The sequence below is a fragment of the Oncorhynchus keta genome, unplaced genomic scaffold (assembly GCF_023373465.1).
Source record: "Oncorhynchus keta strain PuntledgeMale-10-30-2019 unplaced genomic scaffold, Oket_V2 Un_contig_5256_pilon_pilon, whole genome shotgun sequence".
In the NCBI taxonomy this organism is placed as follows: Eukaryota; Metazoa; Chordata; class Actinopteri; order Salmoniformes; family Salmonidae; genus Oncorhynchus; species Oncorhynchus keta.
Window position 1 is genome coordinate 4,448 of NW_026288199.1, and position 24,913 is coordinate 29,360.

Consider the following 24,913-nt stretch of genomic DNA (forward strand, 5'->3'; position numbering starts at 1 on the left):
ACCACGATGTGGTACAGGGTGAGGCACCACGATGTGGTACAGGGTGAGGCACCACGATGTGGTACAGGGTGAGGCGCCACGATGTGGTACAGGGTGAGGCACCACGATGTGGTACAGGGTGAGGCACCACGATGTGGTACAGGGTGAGGCGCCACGATGTGGTACAGGGTGAGGCACCACGATGTGGTACAGGGTGAGGCACCACGATGTGGTACAGGGTGAGGCACCACGATGTGGTACAGGGTGAGGCACCACGCTGTGGTACAGGGTGAGGCACCACGATGTGGTACAGGGTGAGGCACCACGATGTGGTACAGGGTGAGGCACCACGATGTGGTACAGGGTGAGGCACCACGAAGTGGTACAGGGTGAGGCGCCACGATGTGGTACAGGGTGAGGTGCCACGATGTGGTACAGGGTGAGGCGCCACGATGTGGTACAGGGTGAGGCGCCACGATGTGGTACAGGGTGAGGCGCCACGATGTGGTACAGGGTGAGGCGCCACGATGTGGTACAGGGTGAGGCACCACGATGTGGTACAGGGTTGCAGAAACAGACACATGTACAATATTGTCTTGTTTAGTTCTTATTGCTTAATGAGGTACTGTATTGTCTTGTTTAGTTCTTATTGCTTGACGAGGTACTGTATTGCATGTTGCAGCTTATTCATAATACTAACTACTATATTGTAAAACATTGGCAGATCATACAGAATGTAATAGCATAAGCAGAACTGTTTTCAGACAGATTAAGAAACAAAGAATATGTAAGGCAGAAATCTCTCTCTTCTCTCTCTGTCTGTCTCCCTCTCTCTCTCGGTCTCTCTCCTTCATATCATTCAGAGTACAGAACATGATGTCACAGTAGAAGCCTGTAACAGACCCATCTCTCTCTCTCCTCTCTCTCTCTGTAACAGACCCATCTCTCTCTCCTCTCTCTCTCTAACAGACCCATCTCTCTCTCTCCTCTCTCTCTCTGTAACAGACCCATCTCTCTCTCTCTCTCTCTCTCTCTCTGTAACAGACCCATCTCTCTCTCCTCTCTCTCTGTAACAGACCCATCTCTCTCTCCTCTCTCTCTCTCTGTAACAGACCCATCTCTCTCTCCCCTCTCTCTCTCTGTAACAGACCCATCTCTCTCTCTCCTCTCTCTCTCTCTGTAACAGACCCATCTCTCTCTCCTCTCTCTCTCTCTCTGTAACAGACCCATCTCTCTCTCTCCTCTCTCTCTCTCTGTAACAGACCCATCTCTCTCTCCTCTCTCTCTCTCTGTAACAGACCCATCTCTCTCTCTCCTCTCTCTCTCTCTGTAACAGACCCATCTCTCTCTCCTCTCTCTCTCTCTGTAACAGACCCATCTCTCTCTCCCCTCTCTCTCTCTGTAACAGACCCATCTCTCTCTCCTCTCTCTCTCTCTGTAACAGACCCATCTCTCTCTCCTCTCTCTCTCTCTGTAACAGACCCATCTCTCTCTGTAACAGACCCATCTCTCTCTCTCTCTCTCTCTCTGTAACAGACCCATCTCTCTCTCCTCTCTCTCTCTCTGTAACAGACCCATCTCTCTCTCTCTGTAACAGACCCATCTCTCTCTCTCCTCTCTCTCTCTCTGTAACAGACCCATCTCTCTCTCCTCTCTCTCTCTCTGTAACAGACCCATCTCTCTCTCCCCTCTCTCTCTCTGTCACAGACCCATCTCTCTCTCTCTGTAACAGACCCATCTCTCTCTCTCCTCTCTCTCTCTCTGTAACAGACCCATCTCTCTCTCTGTAACAGACCCATCTCTCTCTCTCTCTCTCTCTCTCTGTAACAGACCCATCTCTCTCTCCTCTCTCTCTCTCTGTAACAGACCCATCTCTCTCTCCTCTCTCTCTCTCTGTAACAGACCCATCTCTCTCTCTCTCCTCTCTCTCTCTCTGTAACAGACCCATCTCTCTCTCCTCTCTCTCTCTCTGTAACAGACCCATCTCTCTCTCCTCTCTCTCTCTCTGTAACAGACCCATCTCTCTCTCCTCTCTCTCTCTCTGTAACAGACCCATCTCTCTCTCCTCTCTCTCTCTGTAACAGACCCATCTCTCTCTCCTCTCTCTGTAACAGACCCATCTCTCTCTCCTCTCTCTCTCTCTGTAACAGACCCATCTCTCTCTCTCCTCTCTCTCTGTAACAGACCCATCTCTCTCTCCTCTCTCTGTAACAGACCCATCTCTCTCTCCTCTCTCTCTCTGTAACAGACCCATCTCTCTCTCCTCTCTCTCTCTCTGTAACAGACCCATCTCTCTCTCCCCTCTCTCTCTCTGTAACAGACCCATCTCTCTCTCTCCTCTCTCTCTCTGTAACAGACCCATCTCTCTCTCCTCTCTCTCTCTCTGTAACAGACCCATCTCTCTCTCCTCTCTCTCTCTCTGTAACAGACCCATCTCTCTCTCCTCTCTCTCTCTCTGTAACAGACCCATCTCTCTCTCTCCTCTCTCTCTCTCTGTAACAGACCCATCTCTCTCTCCTCTCTCTCTCTCTGTAACAGACCCATCTCTCTCTCCTCTCTCTCTCTCTGTAACAGACCCATCTCTCTCTCCTCTCTCTCTCTCTGTAACAGACCCATCTCTCTCTCCCCCTCTCTCTCTCTGTAACAGACCCATCTCTCTCTCCTCTCTCTCTCTGTAACAGACCCATCTCTCTCTCTCCTCTCTCTCTCTCTGTAACAGACCCATCTCTCTCTCCTCTCTCTCTCTCTGTAACAGACCCATCTCTCTCTCCTCTCTCTCTCTCTGTAACAGACCCATCTCTCTCTCCCCTCTCTCTCTCTGTAACAGACCCATCTCTCTCTCTCCTCTCTCTCTCTGTAACAGACCCATCTCTCTCTCTCTCTCTCTCTCTCTGTAACAGACCCATCTCTCTCTCCTCTCTCTCTCTGTAACAGACCCATCTCTCTCCTCTCTCTCTCTGTAACAGACCCATCTCTCTCTCCCCCTCTCTCTCTGTAACAGACCCATCTCTCTCCTCTCTCTCTCTGTAACAGACCCATCTCTCTCTCTCCTCTCTCTCTCTCTGTAACAGACCCATCTCTCTCTCTCCTCTCTCTCTCTCTGTAACAGACCCATCTCTCTCTCCTCTCTCTCTCTCTCTGTAACAGACCCATCTCTCTCTCCCCTCTCTCTCTCTGTAACAGACCGATCTCTCTCTCTCCTCTCTCTCTCTGTAACAGACCCATCTCTCTCTCTCCTCTCTCTCTCTCTGTAACAGACCCATCTCTCTCTCCTCTCTCTCTCTCTGTAACAGACCCATCTCTCTCTCCCCTCTCTCTCTCTGTAACAGACCCATCTCTCTCTCTCCTCTCTCTCTCTGTAACAGACCCATCTCTCTCTCTCCTCTCTCTCTCTCTGTAACAGACCCATCTCTCTCTCCTCTCTCTCTCTGTAACAGACCCATCTCTCTCTCTCCTCTCTCTCTCTCTGTAACAGACCCATCTCTCTCTCCTCTCTCTCTCTCTGTAACAGACCCATCTCTCTCTCCTCTCTCTCTCTCTCTGTAACAGACCCATCTCTCTCTCCCCTCTCTCTCTGTAACAGACCCATCTCTCTCTCTCTCTCTCTCTCTCTGTAACAGACCCATCTCTCTCTCTCCTCTCTCTCTCTCTGTAACAGACCCATCTCTCTCTCCTCTCTCTCTCTCTGTAACAGCCCCATCTCTCTCTCTCCTCTCTCTCTCTCTGTAACAGACCCATCTCTCTCTCCTCTCTCTCTCTGTAACAGACCCATCTCTCTCTCCTCTCTCTCTCTGTAACAGACACATCTCTCTCTCCTCTCTCTCTCTCTGTAACAGACCCATCTCTCTCTCTCTCTCTCTCTCTGTAACAGACCCATCTCTCTCTCTCCTCTCTCTCTCTCTGTAACAGACCCATCTCTCTCTCCTCTCTCTCTCTGTAACAGACCCATCTCTCTCTCTCCTCTCTCTCTCTCTGTAACAGACCCATCTCTCTCTCCTCTCTCTCTCTCTGTAACAGACCCATCTCTCTCTCCTCTCTCTCTCTCTGTAACAGACCCATCTCTCTCCCCTCTCTCTCTCTCTGTAACAGACCCATCTCTCTCTCCTCTCTCTCTCTCTGTAACAGACCCATCTCTCTCTCCTCTCTCTCTCTCTGTAACAGACCCATCTCTCTGAAGACTACAGTGTGTCCAACAGATAATAACCACTCGGAAACTATTTGAACTTCAGTCATTTATCATCAGTCACTACTTAATTACCATTTAAGAATAATGACTTCCCACAGATGTTACATGGTAATTTGATGAAAGAAAAAGGCACAGTGTAACTGCTATGACAGCTGTCGGATCCTCTTAGCACTGGTGATTTATACTATACTTCAAATAGAAACTCCCCTATAGCTGTGTACCCCTATGTAGCTAAACAACCAGTCACATATAATCCCACATATAATCTCACATATAATCCCATTTATAATCCCACGTATAATCCCATTTATAATCCCACATATAAATAATGATTTACACTACGCTTCAAATAGAAACTCCCCTATAGCTGTGTACCCCTATGTAGCTAAACAACCAGTCACATATAATCCCACATATAATCTCACATATAATCCCATTTATAATCCCACGTATAATCCCATTTATAATCCCACATATAAATAATGATTTACACTACGCTTCAAATAGAAACTCCCCTATAGCTGTGTACCCCTATGTAGCTAAACAACCAGTCACATATAATCCCACATATAATCTCACATATAATCCCATTTATAATCCCACGTATAATCCCACATATAAATAATGATTTACACTACGCTTCAAATAGAAACTCCCCTATAGCTGTGTACCCCTATGTAGCTAAACAACCAGTCACATATAATCCCACATATAATCTCACATATAATCCCATGTATAATCCCACGTATAATCCCATTTATAATCCCACATATAAATAATGATTTACACTACGCTTCAAATAGAAACTCCCCTATAGCTGTGTACCCCTATGTAGCTAAACAACCAGTCACATATAATCCCACATATAATCCCATATGATATCCAGGATATTCCCCTCGAAGAACGTAAGAGAGGCACATTGTTAAGAAAATAAACAAATCCTGTTAATTAAGAACCCTGATAATGTAATATTGTGTTGTTGTGGTGGATTATAATGATATTTTTCTTTGTTCCCTACATGCTATTCTTGTCACTCTTCTCCCTTAAGGCTTTTCTTAAACAACACTTCCAACTCATCTTTGCTGCTTTGACTCTTCTCATTGGAACCTTTTACCTGGTCTCCGGTCTCCGGTCTCGGTCAGTTCCAGGTTCCTTATCTACTTCCTCCTCCCTCTGTCTCAGTTCCAGGTTCCTTATCTACTTCCTCCCTCCTCTGTCTCAGAATCTGTCTCAGTTCCAGGTTCCTTATCTACTTCCTCCCTCCTCTGTCTCAGAATCTGTCTCAGTTCCAGGTTCCTTATCTACTTCCTCCCTCCTCTGTCTCAGAATCTGTCTCAGTTCCAGGTTCCTTATCTACTTCCTTCCTCCTCTGTCTCAGAATCTGTCTCAGTTCCAGGTTCCTTGTCTACTTCCTTCCTCCTCTGTCTCAGAATCTGTCTCAGTTCCAGGTTCCTTATCTACTTCCTCCTCCCTCTGTCTCAGAATCTGTCTCAGTTCCAGGTTCCTTATCTACTTCCTTCCTCCTCTGTCTCAGAATCTGTCTCAGTTCCAGGTTCCTTATCTACTTCCTCCCTCCTCTGTCTCAGAATCTGTCTCAGTTCCAGGTTCCTTATCTACTTCCTTCCTCCTCTGTCTCAGAATCTGTCTCAGTTCCAGGTTCCTTATCTACTTCCTCCCTCCTCTGTCTCAGAATCTGTCTCAGTTCCAGGTTCCTTGTCTACTTCCTCCCTCCTCTGTCTCAGTTCCAGGTTCCTTATCTACTTCCTCCCTCCTCTGTCTCAGAATCTGTCTCAGTTCCAGGTTCCTTGTCTACTTCCTCCCTCCTCTGTCTCAGTTCCAGGTTCCTTATCTACTTCCTCCCTCCTCTGTCTCAGAATCTGTCTCAGTTCCAGGTTCCTTATCTACTTCCTTCCTCCTCTGTCTCAGAATCTGTCTCAGTTCCAGGTTCCTTATCTACTTCCTCCCTCCTCTGTCTCAGAATCTGTCTCAGTTCCAGGTTCCTTATCTACTTCCTCCCTCCTCTGTCTCAGAATCTGTCTCAGTTCCAGGTTCCTTATCTACTTCCTTCCTCCTCTGTCTCAGAATCTGTCTCAGTTCCAGGTTCCTTATCTACTTCCTCCCTCCTCTGTCTCAGAATCTGTCTCAGTTCCAGGTTCCTTGTCTACTTCCTCCCTCCTCTGTCTCAGTTCCAGGTTCCTTATCTACTTCCTCCCTCCTCTGTCTCAGAATCTGTCTCAGTTCCAGGTTCCTTATCTACTTCCTCCCTCCTCTGTCTCAGAATCTGTCTCAGTTCCAGGTTCCTTATCTACTTCCTCCCTCCTCTGTCTCAGTTCCAGGTTCCTTATCTACTTCCTTCCTCCTCTGTCTCAGAATCTGTCTCAGTTCCAGGTTCCTTGTCTACTTCCTCCCTCCTCTGTCTCAGTTCCAGGTTCCTTATCTACTTCCTCCCTCCTCTGTCTCAGAATCTGTCTCAGTTCCAGGTTCCTTATCTACTTCCTCCCTCCTCTGTCTCAGAATCTGTCTCAGTTCCAGGTTCCTTATCTACTTCCTCCCTCCTCTGTCTCAGAATCTGTCTCAGTTCCAGGCTCCTTATCTACTTCCTCCCTCCTCTGTCTCAGAATCTGTCTCAGTTCCAGGTTCCTTATCTACTTCCTCCCTCCTCTGTCTCAGAATCTGTCTCAGTTCCAGGTTCCTCGTCTACTTCCCTCCTCATCTTTCTTTTCCACATGGTATGAATCATCTCGTCTTCCTCCATCCACTTTCTCTTTCTAGTCTTTTCCATCTGTTGAAGATGGACCGTCATCCCCTGCTTCTCCAACCTCCTCAGATTTATCCGGTGCCTCATCCTCCTCCTTCTCTCTCCCCTTCCCCTCTCCATCCTTCATTTCTCCAGGACCAGGTTCTCCAGACTTCCCTGTGGCTTGGTCTACAGGCTCTTCTCCCCAACCACACTGTCTGAGTCCTCCTCTGTGGTTTTAGTAATATCTTCATTGTTATCACATTGTTCCTCTGTGGTAATCCTCTTAGTAATATCTTCGTTGTTATCACCTTGTTCCTCTGTGGTTTTAGTAATATCTTCCTTGTTATCACCTTGTTCCTCTGTGGTAATCCTCTTAGTAACATCTTCGTTGTTATCACCTTGTTCCTTTGTGGTTTTAGTAATATCTTCCTTGTTATCACCTTGTTCCTCTGTGGTTTTAGTAACATCTTCGTTGTTATCACCTTGTTCCTCAGTGGTTTTAGTAACATCTTCGTTGTTATCACCTTGTTCCTCTGTGGTTTTAGTAACATCTTCGTTGTTATCACCTTGTTCCTCTGTGGTTTTAGTAATATCTTCGTTGTTATCACCTTGTTCCTCTGTGGTTTTAGTAATATCTTCGTTGTTATCACGTTGTTCCTCTGTGGTTTTAGTAATATCTTCGTTGTTATCACCTTGTTCCTCTGTGGTTTTAGTAATATCTTCGTTGTTATCACCTTGTTCCTCGGTGGTTTTAGTAACATCTTCCTTGTTATCACCTTGTTCCTCTGTAGTTTTAGTAATATCTTCGTTGTTATCACCTTGTTCCTCGGTGGTTTTAGTAATATCTTCGTTGTCATCACCTTGTTCCTCGGTGGTTTTAGTAATATCTTCGTTGTTATCACCTTGTTCCTCGGTGGTTTTAGTAATATCTTCCTTGTTATCACCTTGTTCCTCGGTGGTTTTAGTAATATCTTCGTTGTTATCACCTTGTTCCTCTGTGGTTTTAGTAATATCTTCCTTGTTATCACCTTGTTCCTCGGTGGTTTTAGTAATATCGTCCTTGTTATCAGCGTGTTCCTCTGTGGTTTTAGTAATATCTTCCTTGTTATCACCTTGTTCCTCGGTGGTTTTAGTAATATCGTCCTTGTTATCACCTTGTTCCTCTGTGGTTTTAGTAACATCTTCGTTGTCATCACCTTGTTCCTCGGTGGTTTTAGTAACATCTTCGTTGTCATCACCTTGTTCCTCGGTGGTTTTAGTAACATCTTCGTTGTCATCACCTTGTTCCTCGGTGGTTTTAGTAACATCTTCGTTGTCATCACCTTGTTCCTCAGTGGAGTTCTCAGCTACTGCAGTCTCCTCCTCTTGACCTTTTTCTCCCTCTGGACTCTCCTCTGTGTCAGTAGGTTTACTGTCCTCCGTTGGCTTCTGAAATTAATTGTACAATAGCAAATTAATATGATTATATTATCGTGAGCCTTTCAGACACAATATGTTGAACATTCAAACAGTTGGAATTGTATTTGAGCTATAGATAATATACAAAATAATGTACACTTTTTTCTTAAAAGCCTGAAACTTGGTACACTTGTACAGTAGTAAGCAATATATGCAAGTGTGAGGTGTGTCTAACCTCTTCAGAGGTCATGTCACTCTGTGGAGAGGTGTGTTTAACCTCTTCAGAGGTCAGGTCACTCTGTGGAGAGGTGTGTCTAACCTCTTCAGAGGTCAGGTCACTCTGTGGAGAGGTGTGTCTAACCTCTTCAGAGGTCAGGTCACTCTGTGGAGAGGTGTGTCTAACCTCTTCAGAGGTCAGGCCACTCTGTAGAGAGGTGTGTTTAACCTCTTCAGTGGACAGGTCACTCTGTAGAGAGGTGTGTTTAACCTCTTCAGTGGACAGGTCACTCTGTAGAGAGGTGTGTTTAACCTCTTCAGAGGTCAGGCCACTCTGTGGAGAGGTGTGTCTAACCTCTTCAGTGGACAGGTCACTCTGTGGAGAGGTGTGTTTAACCTCTTCAGAGGTCAGGTCACTCTGTGGAGAGGTGTGTTTAACCTCTTCAGAGGTCAGGTCACTCTGTAGAGAGGTGTGTCTAACCTCTTCAGAGGTCAGGTCACTCTGTGGAGAGGTGTGTTTAACCTCTTCAGAGGTCAGGCCACTCTGTGGAGAGGTGTGTTTAACCTCTTCAGTGGTCAGGTCACTGTGTGGAGAGGTGTGTCTAACCTCTTCAGAGGTCAGGTCACTCTGTGGAGAGGTGTGTCTAACCTCTTCAGAGGTCAGGCCACTCTGTGGAGAGGTGTGTTTAACCTCTTCAGTGGACAGGTCACTCTGTGGAGAGGTGTGTCTAACCTCTTCAGTGGACAGGTCACTCTGTGGAGAGGTGTGTTTAACCTCTTCAGAGGTCAGGTCACTCTGTGGAGAGGTGTGTTTAACCTCTTCAGTGGTCAGGTCACTCTGTGGAGAGGTGTGTTTAACCTCTTCAGTGGTCAGGTCACTGTGTGGAGAGGTGTGTCTAAACTCTTCAGAGGTCAGGTCACTCTGTGGAGAGGTGTGTCTAACCTCTTCAGTGGACAGGTCACTGTGTGGAGAGGTGTGTCTAACCTCTTCCGTGGACAGGTCACTGTGTGGAGAGCTGTGTCTAACCTCTTCAGTGGACAGGTCACTGTGTGGAGAGGTGTGTCTAACCTCTTCAGTGGACAGGTCACTGTGTGGAGAGGTGTGTCTAACCTCTTCAGTGGACAGGTCACTGTGGAGGTCACTGTGTGGAGAGGTGTGTCTAACCTCTTCAGTGGACAGGTCACTCTGTGGAGAGGTGTGTCTAACCTCTTCAGTGGACAGGTCACTGTGTGGAGAGGTGTGTCTAACCTCTTCAGTGGACAGGTCACTCTGTGGAGAGGTGTGTCTAACCTCTTCAGTGGACAGGTCACAGGTGTGTTTAACCTCTTCAGTGGTCAGGTCACTGTGTGGAGAGGTGTGTCTAAACTCTTCAGAGGTCAGGTCACTCTGTGGAGAGGTGTGTCTAACCTCTTCAGTGGACAGGTCACTGTGTGGAGAGGTGTGTCTAACCTCTTCAGTGGACAGGTCACTGTGTGGAGACAGGTCTGCATCCTCTAAAGGGCCTTCATCAGTCTGCACCTCTCCGTCTGCATCAGAGGAAGGAGGTTGTTACTATTAACCAGCCGTAGCACAACACTGACACCTCATGGTATTAACACAGACACAGACAGTACACATAGGGAACATTATTCATGGGGAAAAGCAGCCCTTCAGACAGCACAGCTCATAGGAGTAGATCTCAGAGTGTCAGGGCTGCCATTTGGGCTGAAAATAAGACCCTGGAATGTGGCTTTAAAAACATAGTATTTAGATATTATCTCATTATTAATAACATATATTTAGATATTATCTCATTATTAATAACATATATTTAGATATTATCTCATTATTAATAACATATATTTAGATATTATCTCATTATTAATAACATATATTTAGATATTATCTCATTATTAATAACATATATTTAGATATTATCTCATTATTAATAACATATATTTAGATATTATCTCATTATTAATAACATATATTTAGATATTATCTCATTATTAACATATATTTAGATATTATCTCATTATTAACATATATTTAGATATTATCTCATTATTAACATATATTTAGATATGATCTCATTATTAACATATATTTAGATATTATCTCATTATTAATAACATATATTTAGATATGATCTCATTATTAATAACATATATTTAGATATTATCTCATTATTAATAACATATATTTAGATATTATCTCATTATTAACATATATTTAGATATTATCTCATTATTAACATATATTTAGATATTATCTCATTATTAACATATATTTAGATATGATCTCATTATTAACATATATTTATCTCAGTAAAAAAATAACATTTGCACACAGTTTTACAATTGCATTGACACTAATTCTGTGTTTTTTGAGTAATTTGTTTAAGATTCGTACATAGAATAACATTAAAGGCTCTGATAAACTAGACAATTACATGCTTGTTTTAAGTACTTGATGAGCAAGGATTTTAATTATAACAGAGAAATGTAAAAAAAATTACCATCATAAAATTAAGTGTTACATTTTTTTTTTGGTGTTTAATAATAATAATAATAATAATAATAATATAAGTCAAAACCAGTTTGACAAAAATGTTGCTTTGCAGATTAGACTAGATTACCAAAGGCATTTAACGCATTTTAAATGCTCAACTGATTGAAGTTTAGCAGCAAAGATGAGACAGACACAGCAGTAATGGGTCTTCTTTGAATATTTTATGGAAATGTTTTTGCATTCATTAACACTAGCTATTCCTCCCAACCAACCACACAGACACACTGTAAGCAGTGGAGTTAACATGACTACAAACTCTGAACATTTTAATGTGATTTAGTATGGGGAATGGAAGGGGGGGGTGTCTCATAAAAATGCTAAATCAAATTAAATACAACATTTGAAAATATATATATCTCCCCTTCATTAAATGCATTAGATTTGGCTGGGCATTGAAGACTGGATGACGAGGTACTTTGGTGTCTGCTTCCCTCAGACAGACATAGAACGCGTTCCAAACGGCACCCTATTCCCTACATAGTGCACTACTTTTGACCAGGGCCCATTGAACTCTAGTCAAAAGTAGTGAACTATGTAGGGAAATAAGGGGTTGCGAATTGGGAAACAGACATACGGTTCAACTACAGAGCTTCTCAGTGTAGTCAAGATATCAGACCCTGGCTAATTTACATAGCTAGGCTGCGCTGGTGAAGTCATTATCTGTTGAAAGCAGGGAATACCGGACAGGAGCAATATTCTGCCTATCTGCTACTCTTGTAAATTGATGTCACTGTATTTCACTATGATATGAGCTATAGGGGTTAATTTGGTTTTCGTAGGAAAACCTACGATAAAACTTTCTGTCAATCCTCAGTATATTTTGACAGATAAAAGCAACAAAAAAATGGTTCACTCAGGTGAGGATGTATTTTTTTTGCGATGTGTGTTTATAAAATTGTTTTTAAAAAACAACTTTTCTCTGACAAACAAGACGGTTGAGTCAACAACGAAGAAGAACAGTTTAATGGAGATGAACAGGAAGTGTAAAGAACAGTTTAATGGAGATGAACAGGAAGTGTAAAGAACAGTTTAATGGAGATGAACAGGAAGTGTAAAGAACAGTTTAATGGAGATGAACAGGAAGTGTAAAGGACAGTTTAATGGAGATGAACAGGAAGTGTAAAGGACAGTTTAATGGAGATTAACAGGAAGTGTAATCCATTCCATTTCTTTACTAGGCTTTGGTGTTGCTTTGGTTTCCTTGTCTAATGCCTTTAACCACACCTGAAGACACCACTGAGACAACCACTGCCCTTAACACCACCAGGTACCAAACAAGACGGTTGAAAACACCTGAAGACACCACTGAGACAACCACTGCCCTTAACACCACCAGGTACCAAACAAGATGGTTGAAAACACCTGAAGACACCACCGAGACAACCACTGCTCTTAACACCACCAGGTAGAAAACAAGACGGTTGAAAACACCTGAAGACATCACCGAGACAACCACTGCTCTTAACACCACCAGGTAGCAAACAAGATGGTTGAAAACACCTGAAGACACCACTGAGACAACCACTGCCCTTAACACCACCAGGTAGCAAACAAGACGGTTGGAAACACCTGAAGACACCACTGAGACAACCACTGCTCTTAACACCACCAGGTAGCAAACAAGACGGTTGGAAACACCTGAAGACACCACCGAGACAACCACTGCCCTTAACACCACCAGGTAGCAAACAAGACGGTTGAAAACACCTGAAGACACCACTGAGACAACCACTGCTCTTAACACCACCAGGTAGCAAACAAGACGGTTGGAAACACCTGAAGACACCACTGAGACAACCACTGCCCTTAACACCACCAGGTAGCAAACAAGACGGTTGAAAACACCTGAAGACACCACCGAGACAACCACTGCTCTTAACACCACCAGGTACCAAACAAGACAGTTGAAAACCCCTGAAGATGGATCATTAAGGTATATTTTAATCTACGTCGTCCAGTCAGGTGCTTTAGTGTGATTTGTCCAATCCCTTTAAATCAAGAGGAACATACACTGCTCTTAACACCAGGTATCAACATAGTCTCAACATGGTAACAACACGCTAACTGAAACACACCGACAACACGTTGCCATGGGTATTTCTGGATTAGATTAGAATTACAGCCTACTGTGGCTGAGTGAAGTCCAACTGAACATCCAATCTGCATTATACAGTCAACAACACAACACTAAAGAGGGAGTAGGCTGAATCAGACCTGGGTTCAAATACTATTTGAAATCTTTCAAATACATCCACGCGTTTCCTCTATCTCGCCTGGAGTGCCAAGTAGGTTGGGTTTGCCGTTTTGGGATTTTTTTTTGATTGGTCCATTTTGCCAAGAAAGCTCAATCAAAGACCAGCGAAAGTATTTTAAATCATTTAAAATCATATTTAAACCCAGTTTTGGTGTAAATAGTGAATTGTGAAGTCCTCTCTTTCTCTCTCTGGCTCTGCTCTGGGAGGATGACACAGTAGACTGGGTAATGACACCACAGGGAATTATTCTATTATCTGACTAGACTGGGTAATGACACCACAGGGAAATATTCTACTATCTGACTAGACTGGGTAATGACACCACAGGGAATTATTCTATTATCTGACTAGACTGGGTAATGACACCACAGGGAATTATTCTACTATCTGACTAGACTGGGTAATGACACCACAGGGAAATATTCTACTATCTGACTAGACTGGGTAATGACACCACAGGAAATATTCTACTATCAGACTAGACTGGGTAATGACACCACGGGGAAATATTCTACTATCTGACTAGACTGGGTAATGACACCACAGGGAATTATTCTATTATCTGACTAGACTGGGTAATGAAAACACAGTGAATCATTCTACTATCTGACTAGACTGGGTAATGACACCACAGGGAATTATTCTACTATCTGACTAGACTGGGTAATGACACCACAGGGAATTATTCTACTATCTGACTAGACTGGGTAATGACACCACAGGGAATTATTCTATTGTCAGACTAGACTGGGTAATGACACCACAGGGAAATATTCTACTATCTGACTAGACTGGGTAATGACACCACAGGGAATTATTCTACTATCTGACTAGACTGGGTAATGACACCACAGGGAATTATTCTACTATCTGACTAGACTGGGTAATGACACCACAGGGAAATATTCTACTATCTGACTAGACTGGGTAATGACACCACAGGGAATTATTCTATTGTCAGACTAGACTGGGTAATGACACCACAGGGAAATATTCTACTATCTGACTAGACTGGGTAATGACACCACAGGGAATTATTCTACTATCTGACTAGACTGGGTAATGACACCACAGGGAATTATTCTACTATCTGACTAGACTGGGTAATGACACCACGGGGAATTATTCTACTATCTGACTAGACTGGGTAATGACACCACAGGGAATTATTCTACTATCTGACTAGACTGGGTAATGACACCACAGGAATTATTCTACTATCTGACTAGACTGGGTAATGACACCACAGGGAAATATTCTACTATCTGACTAGACTGGGTAATGACACCACAGGGAATTATTCTACTATCTGACTAGACTGGGTAATGACACCACAGGGAATCATTCTATTGTCAGACTAGACTGGGTAATGACACCACAGGGAAATATTATATATCTATCTGACTAGACTGGGTAATGACACCACAGGGAATCATTCTACTATCTGACTAGACTGGGTAATGACACCACCGGGAATTATTCTATTATCTGCTTGGATGTGTCTTGTCTTTCAGTGCAGCAGAGTGGAGTTATTTTGAAATGTAACTACAGGAATATGTTAATAAGGTTATGTAAATGTCTCTGATAAAATGTACCAATGTCTCGTTCAACTAAAACCCTTTCACTTCCTCACCTCTGACTGTATAGAATCATCACTGCTAAAACCCCTTCACTTCCTCACCTCTGACTGTATAGAATCATCACTGCTACAGTACTGACTTAACGCATAGGGAGGAAATATGAATACTAGATACTACTCTGCATTATGGCAACATATACTACTCCATAGTATGTCATTTCACCAGAGCCAGTGATCCTGAAAACATCTGACCTGCTTGGATTGGATTGGCTTGGATTGGTTTGGCTTGGAATGGCTTGGATTGGCTTGGATTGGTTAGGATTGGTTTGGATTGGTTTGGCTTGGATTTGCTTGGATTGGTTTGGCTTGGTTTGGCTTGGATTGGTTTGGATTGGATTGGATTGGCTTGGATTGGCTTGGATTGGTTTGGCTTGGATTGGTTTGGATTTGCTTGGCTTGGTTTGGTTTGGCTTGGCTTGGATTGGCTTGGCTTGCATTGGTTTGGCTTGGATTGGCTTGGCTTGCATTGGTTTGGCTTGGATTGGCTTGGCTTGCATTGGTTTGGTTTGGATTGGCTTGGATTGGCTTGGTTTGGATTGGATTGGCTTGGCTTGGCTTGCATTGGTTTGGGTTGGATTGGTTTGGATTGGATTGGCTTGGTTTGGTTTGGTTTGGATTGGTTTGGTTTGGCTTGGATTGGTTTGGATTTGCTTGGCTTGGTTTGGATTGGTTTGGTTTGGATTGGCTTGGCTTGGTTTGGATTGGCTTGGCTTGGCTTGGATTGGTTTGGTTTGGCTTGGATTGGCTTGGCTTGCATTGGTTTGGCTTGGATTGGCTTGGCTTGGATTGGTTTGGCTTGCATTGGTTTGGTTTGGATTGGCTTGGATTGGTTTGGCTTGGATTGGCTTGGCTTGCATTGGTTTGGCTTGGATTGGTTTGGCTTGGATTGGCTTGGCTTGCATTGGTTTGTCTTGGATTGGCTTGGTTTGCATTGGTTTGGTTTGCATTGGTTTGGCTTGGATTGGCTTGGCTTGCATTGGTTTGGCTTGGATTGGCTTGGCTTGCACTGGTTTGGCTTGGATTGGCTTGCATTGGTTTGGCTTGGATTGGCTTGGCTTGGATTGGTTTGGCTTGGGTTGGCTTGGCTTGCATTGGTTTGGCTTGGATTGGCTTGGATTGGCTTGGCTTGGATTTGGTTTGGATTGGTTTGGATTGGCTTGGATTGGCTTGGATTGGCTTGGATTGGTTTGGATTGGCTTGGATTGGCTTGGTTTGGTTTGGATTGGCTTGGATTGGCTTGACTTGGATTGGCTTGCATTGGTTTGGTTTGGATTGGCTTGGATTGGCTTGCACAGCCACATGCAAAACGCAAAAGTGGGACGGCGTCCGATTCAAAATTACACCAGCCTCCTGTGTGGAGATGGGATGCCGTCTGCGTGTCACCTAAAAAACGTTGGTTACCAGATCAGCGTGACAGGCAAACCTCTAGTCTCTTAATCCCCTAATCTACCTTCAAAGGGTCATCAGAAACCTTTGCTTTCTGAATGGAGAGATGAAGGGGATCACGTTAAGTCCTGTTTCCTGTCTGCCATGTTGTCTAACGTCTAAGACACTCCTCACTGTAACATGTAACAGCAACACTAATGGCACCGTATTCACTATATAGTGCACTACTTCTGAGCTGGGCCCATAGGGCTCTGGTTGAAAGAAGTGCACTAGGTAAGGAACAGGGTGCCATTTGGGAAACTCCTGTTTCTCCTGCTGTACTGGGGGACTCAGCCTAGCTAACTCAAAGACTGCTAGGTACTGTTCTCCTGATGTACTGGGGGACTCAGTCTAGCTAACTCAAAGACTGCTAGCTACTGTTCTCCTGATGTACTGGGGGACTCCGCCTAGCTAACTCTGTTCTCCTGATGTACTGGGGGACTCAGTCTAGCTAACTCAAAGACTGCTAGCTACTGTTCTCCTGATGTACTGGGGGCCTCAGCCTAGCTAACTCTGTTCTCCTGCTGTACTGGGGGACTCAGTCTAGCTAACTCAAAGACTGCTAGCTACTGTTCTCCTGATATACTGGGGGACTCAGCCTAGCTAACAAAATGACTGCTAGCTACTGTTCTCCTGCTGTACTGGGGGACTCAGCCTAGCTAACTCAATGAATGCAAGCTACTGTTCTCCTAATGTACTGGGTGACTCAGCCTAGCTAACTCAATGAATGCAAGCTACTGTTCTCCTGATGTACTGGGTGACTCAGCCTAGCTAACTCAATGAATGCAAGCTACTGTTCTCCTGATGTACTGGGTGACTCAGTCTAGCTAACTCAATGACTGCTAGCTACTGTTCTCCTGCTGTACTGGGGGACTCAGCCTAGCTAACAAAATGACTGCTAGCTACTGTTCTCCTGATGTACTGGGTGACTCAGCCTAGCTAACTCAATGAATGCAAGCTACTGTTCTCCTGATGTACTGGGTGACCCAGCCTAGCTAACTCAATGAATGCAAGCTACTGTTCTCCTGATGTACTGGGGGACTCAGCCTAGCTAACTCAATGAATGCAAGCTACTGTTCTCCTGATGTACTGGGGGACTCAGCCTAGCTAACTCAATGACTGCTAGCTACTGTTCTCCTGATGTACTGGGGGACTCAGCCTAGCTAACTCAATGAATGCAAGCTACTGTTCTCCTGATGTACTGGGGGACTCAGCCTAGCTAACTTAATGACTGCTAGCTACTGTTCTCCTGATGTACTGGGGGACTCAGCCTAGCTAACTCAATGAATGCAAGCTACTGTTCTCCTGATGTACTGGGTGACTCAGTCTAGCTAACTCAATGAATGCAAGCTACTGTTCTCCTGATGTACTGGGTGACTCAGTCTAGCTAACTCAATGAATGCAAGCTACTGTTCTCCTGATGTACTGGGGGACTCAGCCTAGCTAACTCAATGACTGCTAGCTACTGTTCTCCTGATGTACTGGGGGACTCAGCCTAGCTAACTCAATGAATGCAAGCTACTGTTCTCCTGATGTACTGGGGGACTCAGCCTAGCTAACTCAATGACTGCTAGCTACTGTTCTCCTGATGTACTGGGGGACTCAGCCTAGCTAACTCAATGAATGCAAGCTACTGTTCTCCTAATGTACTGGGTGACTCAGCCTAGCTAACTCAATGAATGCAAGCTACTGTTCTCCTGATGTACTGGGTGACTCAGCCTAGCTAACTCTGTTCTCCTGATGTACTGGGTGACTCAGTCTAGCTAACTCAATGACTGCTAGCTACTGTTCTCCTGCTGTACTGGGGGACTCAGCCTAGCTAACAAAATGACTGCTAGCTACTGTTCTCCTGATGTACTGGGTGACTCAGTCTAGCTAACTCAATGACTGCTAGCTACTGTTCTCCTGCTGTACTGGGGGACTCAGCCTAGCTAACAAAATGACTGCTAGCTACTGTTCTCCTGATGTACTGGGTGACTCAGCCTAGCTAACTCAATGAATGCAAGCTACTGTTCTCCTGATGTACTGGGTGACCCAGCCTAGCTAACTCAATGAATGCAAGCTACTGTTCTCCTGATGTACTGGGGGACTCAGCCTAGCTAACTCAATGAATGCAAGCTACTGTTCTCCTGATGTACTGGGGGACTCAGCCTAGCTAACTCAATGACTGCTAGCTACTGTTCTCCTGATGTACTGGGGACTCAGCCTAGCTAACTCAATGAATGCAAGCTACTGTTCTCCTGATGTACTGGGTGACTCAGTCTAGCTAACTCAATGAATGCAAGCTACTGTTCTCCTGATGTACTGGGTGACTCAGTCTAGCTAACTCAATGAATGCAAGCTACTGTTCTCCTGATGTACTGGGGGACTCAGCCTAGCTAACTCAATGACTGCTAGCTACTGTTCTCCTGATGTACTGGGTGACTCAGCCTAGCTAACTCAATGAATGCAAGCTACTGTTCTCCTGCTGTACTGGGGGACTCAGCCTAGCTAACAAAATGACTGCTAGCTACTGTTCTCCTGATGTACTGGGTGACTCAGCCTAGCTAACTCAATGAATGCAAGCTACTGTTCTCCTGATGTACTGGGTGACCCAGCCTAGCTAACTCAATGAATGCAAGCTACTGTTCTCCTGATGTACTGGGGGACTCAGCCTAGCTAACTCAATGAATGCAAGCTACTGTTCTCCTGATGTACTGGGGGACTCAGCCTAGCTAACTCAATGACTGCTAGCTACTGTTCTCCTGATGTACTGGGGGACTCAGCCTAGCTAACTCAATGAATGCAAGCTACTGTTCTCCTGATGTACTGGGGGACTCAGCCTAGCTAACTCAATGACTGCTAGCTACTGTTCTCCTGATGTACTGGGGGACTCAGCCTAGCTAACTCAATGAATGCAAGCTACTGTTCTCCTGATGTACTGGGTGACTCAGTCTAGCTAACTCAATGAATGCAAGCTACTGTTCTCCTGATGTACTGGGTGACTCAGTCTAGCTAACTCAATGAATGCAAGCTACTGTTCTCCTGATGTACTGGGGGACTCAGCCTAGCTAACTCAATGACTGCTAGCTACTGTTCTCCTGATGTACTGGGGGACTCAGCCTAGCTAACTCAATGAATGCAAGCTACTGTTCTCCTGATGTACTGGGGGACTCAGCCTAGCTAACTCAATGACTGCTAGCTACTGTTCTCCTGATGTACTGGGGGACTCAGCCTAGCTAACTCAATGAATGCAAGCTACTGTTCTCCTAATGTACTGGGTGACTCAGCCTAGCTAACTCAATGAATGCAAGCTACTGTTCTCCTGATGTACTGGGTGACTCAGCCTAGCTAACTCAATGAATGCAAGCTACTGTTCTCCTGATGTACTGGGTGACTCAGTCTAGCTAACTCAATGACTGCTAGCTACTGTTCTCCTGCTGTACTGGGGGACTCAGCCTAGCTAACAAAATGACTGCTAGCTACTGTTCTCCTGATGTACTGGGTGACTCAGTCTAGCTAACTCAATGACTGCTAGCTACTGTTCTCCTGCTGTACTGGGGGACTCAGCCTAGCTAACAAAATGACTGCTAGCTACTGTTCTCCTGATGTACTGGGTGACTCAGCCTAGCTAACTCAATGAATGCAAGCTACTGTTCTCCTGATGTACTGGGTGACCCAGCCTAGCTAACTCAATGAATGCAAGCTACTGTTCTCCTGATGTACTGGGGGACTCAGCCTAGCTAACTCAATGAATGCAAGCTACTGTTCTCCTGATGTACTGGGGGACTCAGCCTAGCTAACTCAATGACTGCTAGCTACTGTTCTCCTGATGTACTGGGGGACTCAGCCTAGCTAACTCAATGAATGCAAGCTACTGTTCTCCTGATGTACTGGGTGACTCAGTCTAGCTAACTCAATGAATGCAAGCTACTGTTCTCCTGATGTACTGGGTGACTCAGTCTAGCTAACTCAATGAATGCAAGCTACTGTTCTCCTGATGTACTGGGGGACTCAGCCTAGCTAACTCAATGACTGCTAGCTACTGTTCTCCTGATGTACTGGGGGACTCAGCCTAGCTAACTCAATGAATGCAAGCTACTGTTCTCCTGATGTACTGGGGGACTCAGCCTAGCTAACTCAATGACTGCTAGCTACTGTTCTCCTGATGTACTGGGGGACTCAGCCTAGCTAACTCAATGAATGCAAGCTACTGTTCTCCTGATGTACTGGGGGACTCAGCCTAGCTAACTCAATGAATGCAAGCTACTGTTCTCCTGATGTACTGGGGGACTCAGCCTAGCTAACTCAATGACTGCTAGCTACTGTTCTCCTGATGTACTGGGGGACTCAGCCTAGCTAACTCAATGAATGCAAGCTACTGTTCTCCTGATGTACTGGGTGACTCAGTCTAGCTAACTCAATGACTGCTAGCTACTGTTCTCCTGCTGTACTGGGGGACTCAGCCTAGCTAACAAAATGACTGCTAGCTACTGTTCTCCTGATGTACTGGGTGACTCAGCCTAGCTAACTCAATGAATGCAAGCTACTGTTCTCCTGATGTACTGGGTGACTCAGCCTAGCTAACTCAATGAATGCAAGCTACTGTTCTCCTGATGTACTGGGGGACTCAGCCTAGCTAACTCAATGAATGCTAGCTACTGTTCTCCTGATGTACTGGGGGACTCAGCCTAGCTAACTCAATGACGACACATGTTGACCTGACATGTCTGTTTGTACGTATACCCATCGTGTTTTTAACACTGTTTTCCGACTGGATGGAGGCATTATGGATCGATCCATCACACGGACTGGGATCATGCTCAAAGGCCACGTTTTTATGATATGAGAGGGAGTTGTTTTAGTCTGGTGGTTCGCTTATAAAACTGTCTTTCACCCTGTATTAATCACTGACTACACTCTGACTACACCCTGCCTACTGTACACTGACTACACCCTGCCTACCGTACACTGACTACACCCTGCCTACCGTACACTGACTACACCCTGCCTACGGTACACTGACTACACCCTGCCTACTGTACACTGACTACACCCTGCCTACCGTACACTGACTACACCCTGCCTACCGTACACTGACTACACCCTGCCTACCGTACACTGACTACACCCTGCCTACCGTACACTGACTACACCCTGCCTACTGTACACTGACTACACCCTGCCTACTGTACACTGACTACACCCTGCCTACCGTACACTGACTACACCCTGCCTACGGTACACTGACTGCACCCTGTCTACTGTCCACTCTGACTACACCCTGTCTACTGTCCACTGACTACACCCTGCCTACTGACTACACCCTGCCTACTGTACTCTGACTACACCCTGCCTACTGTACACTGACTACACCCTGCCTACTGTCCACTGACTACACCCTGTCTACTGCACACTGACTACACCCTGTCTACTGTACACTGACTACACCCTGCCTACTGTCCACTGACTACACCCTGCCTACTGTACTCTGACTACACCCTGCCTACTGTCCACTCTGACTACACCCTGCCTACTGTCCACTCTGACTACACCCTGTCTACTGTCCACTGACTACACCCTGCCTACTGACTACACCCTGCCTACTGTACTCTGACTACACCCTGCCTACTGTACACTGACTACACCCTGCCTACTGTCCACTGACTACACCCTGCCTACTGCACACTGACTACACCCTGTCTACTGTACACTGACTACACCCTGCCTACTGTACACTGACTACACCCTGCCTACTGCACACTGACTACACCCTGCCTACTGTACACTGACTACACCCTGCCTACTGCACACTGACTACACCCTGCCTACTGTACACTGACTACACCCTGCCTACTGTACACTGACTACACCCTGCCTACTGTACACTGACTACACCCTGCCTACTGTAGTGTGACTACACCGTGCCTACTGTAGTAAACCCAACAACCAGGGTTGATAAACCCATAGTGTCGCTGCAGTGATACTACGACTCCAGGCAGTTAGAAAATGCTTTCTTCCTGCTTTGTAACACACAGAAATATGGTTTAAATTTAAAGCCTGATCACAACAGAAGTTCAGAAAACAACTGAACTTCATCGCCAACATCCTCGACCCCGTCTCTTTAAAAAAAAAAACACACAACAAAAAAAACACATTCCTACTTGCATTCCTTTTTCTATTGAATGTTAATGTTATTCATTCTCTATACAACAGTTGGTTGGGAAAATGGCATTGACCATGGAATGTTGTTGTATCCTTCGGGGTTCTAAAGTGCTAATTGAGTTGACATGAAAATTCCACTGAACCTGGTTCTATTCACAGCAAGAGGTGTTGTTCCAATACAAGGTCACGGTGAATACAACCCTACGTTCTGTCATTGGGTTTTATTTAATATATATATATATATTAAACCTTTATTTAACTAGGCGAGTCAGTTAAGAATAAATTCCTTATTTTACAATGGACGGGCCCTCCCCAGGCCCAAACCCTCCCTTAACCCGGACGACGCCGTGACAATTGTCGAGCCGCACCATTGGGACTCTCGATCACGGCCGGGTTGTGATACAGCCCGAGAAACCGAACCAGGGTGCCTGTAGTGACGGCCACGAGCACTGAGATGCAGTGCCTTAGACCACAGCGCCACTGAGATCTGTTTATATTCGTAACAAGACAAATGGGATGAAGGCTGTTTTCTTGAGGAATAGCATGTAGGTAGTTCTAATGTACAGATCCACTCTATATCGGGTCGGCAGGTAGTCTAGTGGTTAGAGCGTTGGACTAGTAACCCAAAGGTTGCTAGATCAAATCCCAGAGCTGACAAGGTAAGAAAAGATCTGTCGTTCTGCCCCTGAACAGGCAGTTAACCTACAAGGCTCTGTCGTTAACCCACTAGGCTCTGTCGTTAACCCACTAGGCTCTGTCGTTAACCCACTAGGCTCTGTCGTTAACCCACTAGGCTCTGTCGTTAACCCACTAGGCTCTGTCGTTAACCCACGAGGCTCTGTCGTTAACCCACTAGGCTCTGTCGTTAACCCACTAGGCTCTGTCGTTAACCCACTAGGCTCTGTCGTTAACCCACTAGGCTCTGTCGTTAACCCACTAGGCTCTGTCGTTAACCCACTAGGCTCTGTCGTTAACCCACTAGGCTCTGTCGTTAACCCACTAGGCTCTGTCGTTAACCCACGAGGCTCTGTCGTTAACCCACTAGGCTCTGTCGTTAACCCACTAGGCTCTGTCGTTAACCCACTAGGCTCTGTCGTTAACCCACGAGGCTCTGTCGTTAACCCACTAGGCTCTGTCGTTAACCCACTAGGCTCTGTCGTTAACCCACTAGGCTCTGTCGTTAACCCACTAGGCTCTGTCGTTAACCCACTAGGCTCTGTCGTTAACCCACTAGGCTCTGTCGTTAACCCACTAGGCTCTGTCGTTAACCCACTAGGCTCTGTCGTTAACCCACTAGGCTGTCGTTGTAAATAAGAGTTTGTTCTTTAACTGACTTGCCTAGTTAAATGAAGGTAAAAACTGTGGAATGGGGCTACAACCAGTACGTTTACATTAATATCTAGACATTTAACTGATGTAGGCAGATTATACATTAGTCACGTAAACTCCTTCCTCTGCTTATCTTAAATCGGTATCAGGTCAAAATCAGAAGTAAACATTCGCTGTTTAAAACACCTGGTTTTCTGAGCAACCTTTTGAATTGTTAGGATGTAAACACCTGGTTTTCTGAGCAACGTTTCCAATTGTTAGGATGTAAACATCTTAAAATCAGGGCTCCAGCACATGGTAGCACCAGAACATGGTAGCTCCAGAACATGGTAGCTCCAGCACATGGTAGCTCCAGCACATGGTAGCACCAGAACATGGTAGCACCAGAACATGGTAGCTCCAGCACATGGTAGCTCCAGCACATGGTAGCTCCAGAACATGGTAGCTCCAGCACATGGTAGCTCCAGAACATGGTAGCACCAGAACATGGTAGCTCCAGAACATGGTAGCACCAGCACATGGTAGCACCAGCACATGGTAGCAGCAGCACATGGTAGCTCCAGCACATGGTAGCTCCAGCACATGGTAGCTCCAGAACATGGTAGCTCCAGAACATGGTAGCTCCAGCACATGTTAGCTCCAGAACATGGTAGCTCCAGCACATGATAGCACCAGTACATGGTAGCACCAGCACATGGTAGCAGCAGAACATGGTAGCTCCAGCACATGGTAGCACCAGAACATGGTAGCACCAGCACATGGTAGCTCCAGAACATGGTAGTACCAGAACATGGTAGCTCCAGAACATGGTAGCACCAGAACATGGTAGCTCCAGCACATGGTAGCACCAGCACATGGTAGCACCAGCACATGGTAGCTCCAGCACATGGTAGCTCCAGAACATGGTAGCTCCAGCACATGGTAGCTCCAGAACATGGTAGCTCCAGAAAATGGTAGCACCAGAACATGGTAGCTCCAGAACATGGTAGCTCCAGAACATGGTAGCTCCAGCACATGGTAGCACCAGAACATGGTAGCACCAGCACATGGT

The 24,913-nt window shown here is 45.4% G+C and overlaps 2 protein-coding genes across 51 annotated transcripts; one reads left to right on the forward strand and one right to left on the reverse strand.

Annotated features, from left to right (window-relative positions):
- The first annotated feature begins 4,706 nt into the window (after positions 1–4,706).
- LOC127925198 (uncharacterized) lies at positions 4,707–7,085 on the forward strand. 50 transcript variants are annotated; one of them, XM_052510066.1, is made up of 5 exons: positions 4,708–5,873; positions 5,914–5,965; positions 6,006–6,161; positions 6,502–6,553; positions 6,594–7,062. In XM_052510066.1, exons 1-5 carry the CDS (start codon positions 5,160–5,162, stop codon positions 6,898–6,900), a joined length of 1,281 nt encoding a protein of 426 aa, XP_052366026.1. In that variant the 5' UTR covers positions 4,708–5,159; the 3' UTR covers positions 6,901–7,062. The 50 variants fall into 50 exon arrangements, with proteins under 50 accessions (XP_052366048.1, XP_052366026.1, XP_052366027.1 ...); XM_052510067.1 differs by adding an exon at positions 6,358–6,409 and having other exon boundaries at positions 6,006–6,057; positions 6,502–7,062; XM_052510048.1 differs by adding an exon at positions 6,358–6,461 and having other exon boundaries at positions 4,709–5,965; positions 6,006–6,317; positions 6,646–7,085.
- LOC127925199 (uncharacterized protein DDB_G0290685-like) lies at positions 6,515–10,046 on the reverse strand (the record flags this gene model as incomplete). The annotated part of the gene is made up of 2 exons (XM_052510089.1): positions 6,515–8,333; positions 9,928–10,046. Coding segments are annotated over 2 exons (1,361 nt in total), but the record flags the coding sequence as incomplete, so codon positions are not given.
- Between the last annotated feature and the right edge of the window lie 14,867 nt (positions 10,047–24,913).